Genomic DNA, 11,828 nt, shown 5'->3' with positions numbered 1-11,828 from the left:
AATCAGGCGTCAAAAGTCATATTTGAAATATCAATTTATTTCCCATACATTTTATAAACTATTCTAGATTTGCATCTCTAACCATAAGCAACAGTTTTTGTAAATGAACATTGGAATGAAGTTGGTAAGGGTAAAAATCACCGCAAGTAATGTTCAAAATCCAGCTGCCCTAGGTAACTTTGAAGAGCTACCTTTCATTTCTACTTTATCTCTTGCCGGTATAAGACAGGCCAATATACAAATGAAGAGCCCCTTTTTATCTTGAAAAAAAAATTCATCATAATATTACACACAATTTTGGGACTGACCAATCTAGCATGGCACTTTTGATCAGCAGCCAAATTCTCCGATGTCATGGATCAGTCCGCCCGGGAAAGCTGGGAACGTCGATCCGAACTTTTCTTTTTTGTTATACATATGTTTGACTGTTTATATATTTACTTTCATTAATTTATGACTTACATAAACTTCCTTGCAGTAGTCTTATCATCATTTCACTGAAACGTTTCTTTATGGCTATTTTGCGCCCTTTACACGATACCATATTAAAAACCACACATGCTCTTTACATTCTCAAATTATGTTACAACACTAAACTCCTTTTCATGTCATCTTATACAAACTTATTACATTATTTGTAGTCAAATTTGAAAGAAAAGCGATCAACAGAAGCATATACATGCTTGCACCTATCAGAAAGATGTAGATGATACAAGGTAGCGTGACACTTCGCCGAGTGTGTGACGTGTTTCGCCGTAACGGCCCCTGGTTAGCAGGGAGGGGCCATTTTCTGTACGCAGCTCGACGCTCAACTTTGTCACGTTTCCTGAAATACAAAATAATAGCCATGGTTCATAATTATGGTTCAAAACACATCGCTACTTCTCACACCTACTGACCCACAAATCGACGTACAAAAGGCGGATTTCTCACATTCGATTTAGCTACGACCGGTACTTCGTGCGGGAGACGCGGTGAACAAATAGTCTGTGCGCTGGAATTCTGTTCTTGCGCAAAAGACTTTCCTTTCAGAGTGCCTCTCTCTCCAATAGCATCCTATCCAGGGGATCTGGTATTGGTGCTTCCAGGAGAAGCTCTGGCTGGGTGGGCCATTTAGCTCGCTTACAGACTTATCCACTTTCATTTTCCTTTTCTTTTCTTTTTCTTTTCTTTTATTCTTTATTTTTTGATTTTGTGGGTTCATCCTGCTAAGTCAAGACATACACTTTTCTCTTATTTCCTTGTTTATGCTTTGTTTTTGTCTTTTTCAGTATTTATGTCACTGTTGTTCTTTTTCTCGGTTTAAAAATATTTCTATTATCATGTGTTTTTTTTGTTTAGGTCAAGGACCAGCCAGGGAGTGAGAGCAATCACATTTGTTAAATATCCAAGCGATTCTTATTTTGCTCTCCCTCTGACCAATGACCATAGAAGAAAAAAGGGACTGTTAAGACTAGAGTATATCTTACCTAAGTAGCTGGGGATCATAAGTCTGCCTAATCTCATTTCTTAGTTCTGTGAAAAATTAGATAAAAAATCATATACCAGTTAGTAACCCTGTCTTTATAGGAACATACAATTATGCTAAGTACTGAGGTAATAAAATCTAATTTATATGCTGTTAAGGGGAAAAAGTCAGTTCACAGCTGCGGACCCTTCCTTACAAAACTGAGTGCGCAAGAACAGGTGTGGAGTACAAGAGCGATCGCGGTTCCTTCATGGTTGTTAAATTTCCCATGGCTCCTATTTCCCCCACACCTTAGACAATGTAACAGGAAATAGAACGTCTGTAACCAGACTATGGAAGATTGAGAGGAGTGGGTCCTGTAAAAAAGCACTTTGAGGCTCTTTTTGGGAAATCTATGGTCTGTTTAAAACATGTTGAGTTTTCCACATATGCTATCATTTGACATCTACTGCTTGTCAATTATACTTTACGGCATTGTTAATTGCATATACTTTACCTGTTGCTGGTGTTAATTGTTCGACTATTTGCCGGCACAAAGGGCATCTTACTGAGCCTCTACTGCTGCTCCTGAAGTTTAACTGTCGTAAGCATGGGTCACAGAACACATGATCACAAGAACATTTAAAAGGCTCATAAAACAGATCCAGACACACAGCACAGCAATGGTGATCTTGGATTTCTACTGAAATAGTCTAAAATTGTTAAAAACAACACATGTGATTCAATGGTCAGTAGTACACTGTCTTCCAATCAATCATCTCAATAACTGGTCATTTTAATGTTTTAAGCAAAGGTGAGTTGCTATGAAAACTGCATTGAAAATTAAAAAGAGATGAAAATGTAAATAACTGAATAAGACAAACTACTACAAAAAGTGAAGAAGCTTGCAACTCTAAAACCAGCATGTGATACACGATAACAACTCAAAGGTCAACACCTGGAATCTAAGCACTCTTTCTCCAGTTCTAATTTGAACAAAAAGTTTACCCTCTTTCAATTAATTCCAGTTGTGTGCCACAAAAAAAAGCCATTTACAGTTGAGGTACAGTGTAAGTGATTTTTACCTTGTTTTCCACTGTCTTACATAAAGGCTCACTGGAAACTTCATCAACTGGCAAGCAACTGTAGTATGTCGTTTGATCTGAAAATTGGCAAATAGACGACTTCTCTTCCCTCTGGTCAGTTGTTATGTCTAGTAAATTATTAGCTTCTGGTAATATTTGATGCCGTCCCTTTGTTTTCCTTCTGGATCTCTGCTTATAAGTTTCCTTGTCATTTAAAATGCCCCTTGCTCTACTTGTGTTTGAATTTAACTTTGTAGCTTTAGAGGAATCACAATGCAGTGCACAGCCAAATCTACATGTATGCTTAGTACATGTAGATATCTCTCTCCTGCGCGAGCTAAACTTATATGCTAGCATTTTGAGAGAACTGGGTATGTTTTCCATCACGATATCTGATGTTGAATTGCATGAAGATGTTCCTTCATCAATGCAGTGCCTAATGTCTACAATGTAAAGTGAAACAGTTGCACAATCAGTTCATTTTTCATGCAATTTACATACATGCAAAACATGTCTCTCCTTTTCAGCAACCCAACTGTTCTAGATGGGAATTAAATTTACAGTATTTTGCCAAAAACTGGGAATTTCCATGCATTTTCAGTCAGGTTTTGGTTTGCATGGTGGAATGTCAGTTAGAATTCCTTACAGTACATTTTTTACCATTACTAAACAACTATAAAACTTCATATTGAAATCTTATGATTTTAGAGCATTTAGATAACTTTTATCATTGACAACATGATACAGTAATAAATTTGTAACTAACATTTCAAATGCACCTACATGTAAATTATATGCTCACCATTCCCCTCACTATCCACAAGTCTGCCATTGGCATCTACCACTGAGAAGACTGAGGATGATGCAATCTGTGTTGTATCTGTATTTCCCCTGAAGTCTGTGCAATCAAACTCACTGATATTTCCAACGAAAGATTTGGTCATATTATTTTGTAGTTCTGCAGTTTTGCCAAAAGAGTTCCTTGTAGACTGATTGAAAGATATTGAAGGGCTCCTGATATCCAAATTTGTCATCTGACTTGTGGGCAAAATAAGATCAACTCTACTTTTTTGAATCCAGACAGCTGGGATAATAAACTTTCCACAGTTACAGTGTATTCCATGAATAAAGTCAAAAGCTCCTATTCGACTCTTGCATTTGGGGCAATACAATTTTCCCTCGGTCCATTGAGCCTAGAGCATAAATAAAGATTATACATCAACCCCATAGAAAGTCATTCAGAAATCAAACTAAGAAGGGAGAAAACATGTGAACAAAAAACATCTCACATTTTTTTACAAGCATTGGGCAAAGTAACTCTGATTTCTCTCTTTCACCACACTAAGGTTATCTATAATTACCCAAAAATCTTGCTATACAGTGTCTTCGTGGCAGTAAAGGTGACCATAAAATAAAAATTTCCCATTTCTTTCAACTACCATAATTCAAAAAAGATCTTTAACTCAAAACACTAAACCCTTTAACCCCTTAGACTGTCCAGGATCTAATTTCTCCTCACAACATCCCCCTCTGAATCCTATATTAAGGTCACGAGAACAAGACAATGATCACCAACTTCTCCTCGTCAGCATTTGAGGAAATGCATATCGATCAGTAAGGAGAACATGCATACTAAGGGCGTAAATGGTTATTCATCTTAAACGTTTGATTCAAATTCAGAGTACCATTCGCTTCGTTGGAGTCTTTATGGATGCCCACCTAAGGGGCATGTACTTCTTCACTAGTAGTGCAAACTGAATCTCTCCTTTTTGTACCATGTAGCCTGCTGAGTTGCAAGCCTTCCAGAGCTAACTAACGGGACTAAAACACACCTCTTCCACGCTATCACGGACCCAAGGAAGCATTTCATCATCTTCTAAGAACCAGGAAGAACATTTCTCGTGACTGAACAAATCTATTTGACCTGCCCCACGTCTGTCTCTCTCCTTTTGATCTTTGTGAGATGCAAGTTGCTTGACGGAAAAAAGATTCAGTCGACACTTTCGACAACGAAATGATGAATCTTCGTCCATAATGTATCAAAATATATGTTTTCCAAGTTTTTACAAGGCGAAAACTACCCAGTTTGGCACCGCAAACGTACCAGAAAGTTGTCAGGCCTGGATTGCCTCAGTGTTGCGGGATTTCTGAGCCTCATTGAGAGTTAGTCAGCGGAAGTAACAAACTGTCATGTATGGAGAATTATTGTATGTATAGTATAGGACATTATAAGTATTAGAGTTGATAATTCCTCATACATGACGTACTTACCACTCAAAGATGGCAGACGAATGTAAAGGAATGGAAGAAGACAGAACCAGTAGAAATTTCCCAGCTGAAGAGAGTCACCAAGAAACTGATGACGAAAAATTAGAGAGACAATATTTTTGGAAAGTTGTGGAGGCATTTTTATATTATAAGTAAGTTTATAACAAATTGGAAAATCAATGATAATAATAATCCCTTGGTATGATAATGAATGATAATGAAAGATATTTGTTTGTTGTTTTGTATTCTTAGGGATTTTTCTTTACGGAAGCTGCAAAGGGTCAAGACGAACTTTAAATTACTTCCTAAAAGACATCGGGAAATGCTTCCAAATTATAAAGATCACATCTCGAAAATCGAAAAATGTATTGAGGAGAATCAGAAGTTCTTATTCGATATCGTCAGCCACACTAATGAAATGTTTGAAAATAGAGATCATTCAAGAATTCCTTCAGTAAGTATTTAAGACTGTCACAGCCTCTATTTCAATTACATTTGAAGAATTGGCTCCTAAGCATCCAGGTTATTATGTAAAGTTTATCATTAACATCGTGACTTGACAGGAATTTAAACACCTTTCCAAAAAGCCCAAGACCAAGTATGTAATTTATGACAATTTCATGTTGCATGTTTGTCTTTTTAAGGAGGGGTACATACATGTATGTTATATTGGGAAGGATCTAGTGCCACTTAGTTATCTTAAAACCAATTCCTTACATTTTGGAGACTTGAGACAGCTTGCAGACAACAGTACTATAATCATTGCTTTAGACATCGCTAAAATACTTTTTCACAAAATTATTTTAAAAAGTCTTAGATTACATGCCCTGAATAATGTTGCATTATGTTGATCAGGCTCCTAGTGACCCAGCAAACCAACCAATCAGTGGTTTTGACATGGAAAAAGTAACAACAACACTGAAACAGTTTGTGAGAGACTGGAGCGATGAGGTATTTAATAGTTTATTTGTTTGTTTGGCATGTGTGTACTTGTAAGATGGCAATTCGATAATTACCTGATGACTCACATGGTGAATGGTGTGAACCAAGGTGATCATGTGGTTTTCGTGATCTTATGGGTGGTGCCTCAGGATCATAAATGGTAACCAGTGAATTTTCAGGGAAGCTTGATGAAATGCTGGGAGGGTAACCTTGTGATGGACCAGCATCCCATCCAGGGGGAAGCAGTATTACCCCAGTAGTCACTTCATGCCCTGGAAATTGGGAAAAGCTCTAGCTGGGTGAGGCACTTTTAATAAGTACAGACTCAACTACCACAGGGTTACACTCAGCAAGTGATAGACTCCTTTCTGGATAGAAGTGCATTGCTTTCAAAATAAGTTGTGTAAGGTTACTAAACTAATCTCTCCTACTTAGTTTCTTTCAACACTGTACATATGAAATTAATTTTATAACAGGGAAGAGCTGAACGTGATGCTTGTTATAAACCTATTATTGAAGAGATCCAAAGACTTTTTCCAGGAACAGAATGGTGACGAATTTATGTTAATTTGTTGAGAAAAAACATATTGAAATTTAAGACCAGTAATTATGTGTCTATTAGAACTTTGACCCTTTAGCTCCTAGCAGTGATTATGATTAAATATCTCCCTAAGGTATAAGTACATATGGTTGATGAGGATCATGAACTTACTAGTTATATATAGGGTATTGTCTCCTCATAAACGGTATACTGAATTCTCTTAGACCTTTGATCCCTGAGAGTGACTTAAGCATATAATTTCTCCTTACAATGTCACTGACTTCTGAATCACATGTTAAGGTCCTGAGGATAAAGGAAATGAACACCAACTAAAGAAGCTCTTGGTTATTAAACAAATTCTCCGTGTCAGCACCCTTGCAAATGTATAGAGAATTGTATAGGGAACATGCATACTGATGTTAGGGACTGTAAAGGGTTAACATCAATGAACTGTTAAGCAGCTACAAAAAAAGAACTCCAAATCAGACATTTACAGTGAAAGTGTCAATTTGGAACTTGTAACTTACTGGATTGCCATACGGAAACTTTCAGGCCCAAATTTTGTCTGTAATTTTCAACTTTAATTATACTGCAGTGACTTGCTATAACTGTTGTAATGAATTTCAGCTCTAGAGGAGAAGTATCCATCCTTGTACCTGGAGCAGGTTTAGCAAGACTGATGTTTGATATTGCAAAACTTGGTAGGATGGATTTTAAAAAGTTTTTAGTAGTATTTAGTAGACTTAATTTCTTATTCCTTTTTGGTTGTACTGGTTGTGGTTGTATTTTTTTAAAACTGGCCAAGCTCTTTTTTTTGTTTTTGAATTGTCTTTTCTTAAGGTTTAGAAAGTGTTGTATTTCCTCACCTACATTTAACATAGTGCTTTTCATTTGTGTTTTATTGTTTTTTCCATTTCACCATTTTTTTTCCAGTTCTCTGAAAGCTTCCTTTGTTTCTTGATTTACTTTTATTTTATAATGGTAATTAAACTGAGAGTAGTGCAATTTGGTCTGAAATCATATGCGCACCAATGAGAGCAAATCAGATTGCAAGGATCATCAGTGATTTCAAAATGAATGTATAAATAATTATAAATATGAGAATCAAGAGACTCTTGTAGAGCAATTATCACCTTTTTTATGCTTCTTCTTCTTTTCTCTAAATTTTTTGTTTTTTGATCTTTAGCATGTTTAATGGACTTGCTTTACTCATTATCATCCTCTAGTCATATTGACAATCAAATAAAAAGAACAAGTAAAAAATGGGGTGATTGAAAACCTTTTGGCAAAGGTTGACTCAATTTGCTGTTAGAAGATGATTAGTGACTGTAACTTCAATTTATTTAAAATGTATCTTAGGTTACAGATGTCAAGGAAATGAGTGGAGCTTATACATGCTATTTGCGTCACACTTTATATTAAACAGGTTAGCACTTACAGTTGATATAGCTCAGTAACTCAGTTTACTTATTTTGTGCGGTGAGATGGAAAGTGTCTAAATTCGTAATTTCCATTTCCTCTTTACATTTGATACATTTCAATTTTTTTTGGTGGTCTAATGTGGAAAGGTCATGATTGATTTCATCTTAATTTTCCTTAAAAATTAAGAAAACATCACATACTGACAAGTAATTCATACCCATACCTGGCCTGCTTACTACCTGAGTTCAAGGTCCTTACTGTGAGGTGTGGACTGAGTGGGAAAAAATGAGGATCAGTAATTCACAGTGTGGATTGAGAAAAACAATATTAGTAAGATGGTTACTTTATCTCTTGCTTCAACCAGAGGGGAAAGTTTTCAAGTCATACAGACGTTTGAATTTAGTGGGCCGTACAGTGAAATACGGCCCGCTAAACTGACCAATCGTAACGCACGTACTAAATGAGATATATAACAATATGTGGTACAATTTTTAATATTTTGAAGTATGGTTTTTTCTGTACAACATACATTGCTATTTTTTTTCCAAAGTCAATCTTTCCTTTACCTGATTTTTCGTTCAGAGCATCTGACACGTATCACATCACAATATACCCATATATACACCAGACCTGTAATAACCGAACATCAGCTGACCAGATACGCGCCGTTCTTATCCCGGATGTGAACCCATCTGATGTTCCACCCGATCTAAACTTTTCAATGGCTGCTGGAGATTTTTTAGAAGTTTACACCGAGAAAGGTACTTTATTTGAACGTGCATTTAAAGTTCAGTATTCGTAATAGTGGTACATACATAAGAGTAATATAGTAATGGTAGTAATATCTGTCAAGTGAAAAGTGTAATAATTTCTTCAATTACAAGAAGAACGCATAGTTGAAGATTGACACTTAACAATGTATATACACGGGTCGTCGGGAGCAGAATATCACGCGCATAAACTAAGGTTTTGGACGGCCGGCTATCTTGTTCTCTGTCGCAAATTTGCCATTTGTGCAAATTGTCAGCGATGATTCAACTAAAGCTCATGCTACTCTAAACTTGCTTGTGAGGCAGAAATGCTGACCTTGCTAAGTTAGGCAGGTCTGGTCCTGTTTTCTCATAGACAGTGTAACATTGAGCGGAAGTTTTATTACATTTTTTAAGCCAATTTGTAGCCAGCAGAACAGGGTTAATTGTTTTTGCGTTTTTCATGGCTGAAAAGCGTGAGTCGCGCGCTAGGGAAGGAGCGCGTAGCTTTTTGCGCTCCTCCCCTCGCGCATAACTCGCGTTTACCTCCTTTCGCGTGAAAAACACTAAAAACCTACGCCTCTTCAGCAGGCCAGTTAATGTGATGCTGGACCACACTCAGGGTACACTAGATGGGATTTTTGTCAGTTTTCACAAACAGTAAACAGTGTGATACTAACGTTTAGGTTCGAGTTTATTGGAAACACACTAATAATAAAACCAGACAATAAAACCAGACAACTACCCACCATTTTATAATTTTGTGTAGAATTTACTAACAGTTCTCCTTTCTTTGCTTTGTTTCTCAGAATCCTGGGACTGTGTAGTAACTTGTTACTTCATTGACACGGCTCATAATGTCATCGCTTTCATTGAAAATATTGAAAAAATCTTAAAGCCTGGTGGCTACTGGATTAATCTTGGTAAGGTTAAATGAGTGCAAGGTCTAATGCGTATATCGTTGGGCTGGAAAATAACTTTTAATTGATGTGGCAGTGGATTGCCCAAAGGTACATTCAGTTTATGAAATAAACCTCGTGCTAGGCGTAAAAATGCTGTTCTTTGTCACCATACTAGAAACGAGAAATAAAATTTTCCTTTCCATCTCTCGACGAGTGTCTGAGAAATTTCAACTGGCTCAATGCTGTAACCAGGGATAGAGATTGCAGTCTCATCGACAAAATACTATATGGGTTTAAAGGCTTCCAAGGCACATTCTCACTCAGACTGCACAATTCTCTTTCCTCCTCATCCCCCCGAACTTTATCCATACAAAAAAAAAGTTACCCACGAAAACTTCAACCTTCGAGAAGTTTAATTGGATCCTGAGTTAAACACCAATACTCTCTCAACTGCAATAATAATGATTTCTTTACAAGTCTCAGTACCTTTGCTCTTCCTTCATTGTGCAGAATTGGTTTCAAATAATTTTAACCATTTTCATACATCTCAGCAGCAAGAATGAACAGTCATCCATTCTCCCTCCCCACTCAGGAGTATAAGTAGACTCTGGGAAGCTTTCAGGAAAACCCAAGGGACTGGGGAAAGATGACCCACGAGGGACTAGTATTCTATCCAAGGATGGAGGGGGGGGGGGGGAGGGATGGGGATGTAGCCCCTTTCTTGGTCGCTCCTTGCTGTAGGAGCCAGTTCAAGCTCCGGCAGTTTTGAAGCCAAGGCTCGTTACTTTGCTTCTCTTTTCTTATCTTTTTCTCAATTCATTTTTATAGGTCCATTATTGTATCATTTTGCTGACATGGCAAATGAATGGTCTGTGGAGTTATCGTACGAAGAAATCAGAAGGATTGCTACGGAGCACTTCAAATTTGAAATTATTGTATGTATTATCATGCATGCACAGTACCTTAGCATTCGGTGTCTCAATGCCCATTGGTTTTGTTTCGTTGTCTGCACATCAAGATGATCGTATGCTTCGGGCAACTTCAGTTCTATCCTTCATTAATCAACCTTGATTGTTGTGGTGATTGATCGTAGTGGAGATTGATCGTCCGTGAGTTTAATTTATTTTTCTCTTTATCTGTTCTTTTTCAGAAAGAAGAGACCAGTATTTCATCAGGATATATTGAAAATCAACGATCCATGTTGAAGCTGGTTTATGATAACGTGTTTTTTGTTGCACGCAAACCTCTGTGACGAAAGTGGAAATGTCCCATAAACTTCTTCCAGTATTTACTTATCATCATAAACTGAATTGGATAAAAGACTCTTAAGATTCATAACAAAGAACTTGAATGACAAAGCCATATACGTCGATGAGAACAAATAGTTTAACTAATAAATCGATTACTTTGGTGTAATGGCTGCTTTTTTGAATTGGCTATCGCTTCGACTCAGGAATATGCCAAAACATGTTTCGAGGAAGGTTCTGCTACAGAAGGGGAAGATGCAAATCCCAATTGGCATTAAGGGTACTGTCTTTTACCGCTGTATGATAATTTTATTCAAACGCTTTAGAGGAAGACGGCAGGTGTGAGTAGATTTCTGGAATGTCTTTCTTGCGCGCAACAACACTATGAAACTCCATCAATCTTCCTTACCCTTAGAAAATTATCGGCCATTTCGCGTGGGCTTTCTTAGGACGACATGTTCACCCTATGACTCATAGGAATGACCAGCATCTAATTTCTCATCACAATATCACCCTGAATTAAACATTAAGGTCACGAGAATAAGGAAATGGTCGCCAATTACAGACGTTTTTTAGTGTTAAACAAATTCTCCTTGTCATCACCTTAGGAAATGTGTAGAGAACAATATGGAGAATATGCATATTGATGCTGGGCACAGAGGGTGACACACAAACGCAACAGGAATTTTCATTTTTGCTGTCGCTAAGACTTGTCATGCAGTGCAGGGAAGGAAGTGCGTTTCTTGACGAATTCACGTAAGAACTGGGAAGACTGATATCAGTAGTCGATCATCGACGTCATAAAGGAGCAATTTCTGAAGCAAAACAATTGGCCTTGCGCATGTGTCCGAGTGAATAGAAGCCTTACCACTACATCTCTTCAGCAATCGTTCTCGTTCCGTTGATATACATACAAATGAGCACTAAAATTTCACAGCTGTGCCCTTGCTCACCTGATTATAAAGTGCTAACCGTGCGAATGTCTTGTGATTGACTAAAGTTGCTATTTTCTATTACACAATACCTTAACCTTAACATAGAACAAAAGCTTGAATTCACGGATAATTATATCATCAACTAGGGTAGTGTTTACAGTGTTAGGAGTTGGTTCATCTCATCAAAATGTTTATAACAAAGTCTTAATGAAACATAAACTTTTACACCCTATCGTCCTACTGATGTGAGGGTAGGTGTTAAGAGTTAACACAAATAACAAACAAAATCC

General features: G+C 37.2%; 2 protein-coding genes across 2 annotated transcripts; one reads left to right on the top strand and one right to left on the bottom strand.

Moving 5' to 3' along the window:
* Window positions 1–16: 16 nt before the first annotated feature.
* Window positions 17–4,658, bottom strand: LOC131798421 (E3 ubiquitin-protein ligase RNF180-like). Its single transcript, XM_059116065.2, has 6 exons — window positions 4,365–4,658; window positions 3,335–3,725; window positions 2,533–2,975; window positions 1,965–2,160; window positions 1,470–1,515; window positions 17–826 (listed from the first exon to the last, which is right to left on the bottom strand). The coding sequence occupies exons 1-6, from the start codon at window positions 4,563–4,565 to the stop codon at window positions 604–606; spliced, it is 1,500 nt and encodes a 499-aa protein (XP_058972048.2). The 5' UTR covers window positions 4,566–4,658; the 3' UTR covers window positions 17–603.
* Window positions 4,659–4,811: 153 nt separating this feature from the next.
* LOC131798433 (carnosine N-methyltransferase-like) lies at window positions 4,812–10,772 on the top strand. Its single transcript, XM_059116076.2, has 10 exons — window positions 4,812–4,952; window positions 5,053–5,254; window positions 5,656–5,751; window positions 6,219–6,292; window positions 6,911–6,984; window positions 7,643–7,709; window positions 8,288–8,466; window positions 9,264–9,377; window positions 10,185–10,291; window positions 10,507–10,772. Exons 1-10 carry the CDS (start codon window positions 4,813–4,815, stop codon window positions 10,606–10,608), a joined length of 1,155 nt encoding a protein of 384 aa, XP_058972059.1. The 5' UTR covers window position 4,812; the 3' UTR covers window positions 10,609–10,772.
* Window positions 10,773–11,828: the final 1,056 nt, after the last annotated feature.

This window comes from Pocillopora verrucosa, chromosome 1, assembly GCF_036669915.1.
Source record: "Pocillopora verrucosa isolate sample1 chromosome 1, ASM3666991v2, whole genome shotgun sequence".
Classification (NCBI taxonomy): Eukaryota; Metazoa; Cnidaria; class Anthozoa; order Scleractinia; family Pocilloporidae; genus Pocillopora; species Pocillopora verrucosa.
Note: the sequence above shows the minus strand (reverse complement) of the source record. Positions and strands in the feature narration are given on the sequence as shown.

Bases quoted from the DNA above. Each gene is read 5' to 3' on its own strand.
- LOC131798421 (XM_059116065.2), bottom strand. From the start codon at position 4,565: ATGGACGAAGATTCATCATTTCGTTGTCGAAAGTGTCGACTGAATCTT. The intron at 3,726-4,364 runs GTGTGTTTTAGT...TTTATGCTCTAG, and splicing joins TCCGTGATAGCGTGGAAGAG to GCTCAATGGACCGAGGGAAA. The intron at 1,516-1,964 runs GTAAAGTATATG...AATTTTTCACAG, and splicing joins ACAATTAACACCAGCAACAG to AACTAAGAAATGAGATTAGG.
- LOC131798433 (XM_059116076.2), top strand. From the start codon at position 4,813: ATGGCAGACGAATGTAAAGGAATGGAAGAAGACAGAACCAGTAGAAAT. The intron at 6,293-6,910 runs GTGACGAATTTA...AATGAATTTCAG, and splicing joins CTTTTTCCAGGAACAGAATG to CTCTAGAGGAGAAGTATCCA. The intron at 8,467-9,263 runs GTACTTTATTTG...TTTGTTTCTCAG, and splicing joins AGAAGTTTACACCGAGAAAG to AATCCTGGGACTGTGTAGTA.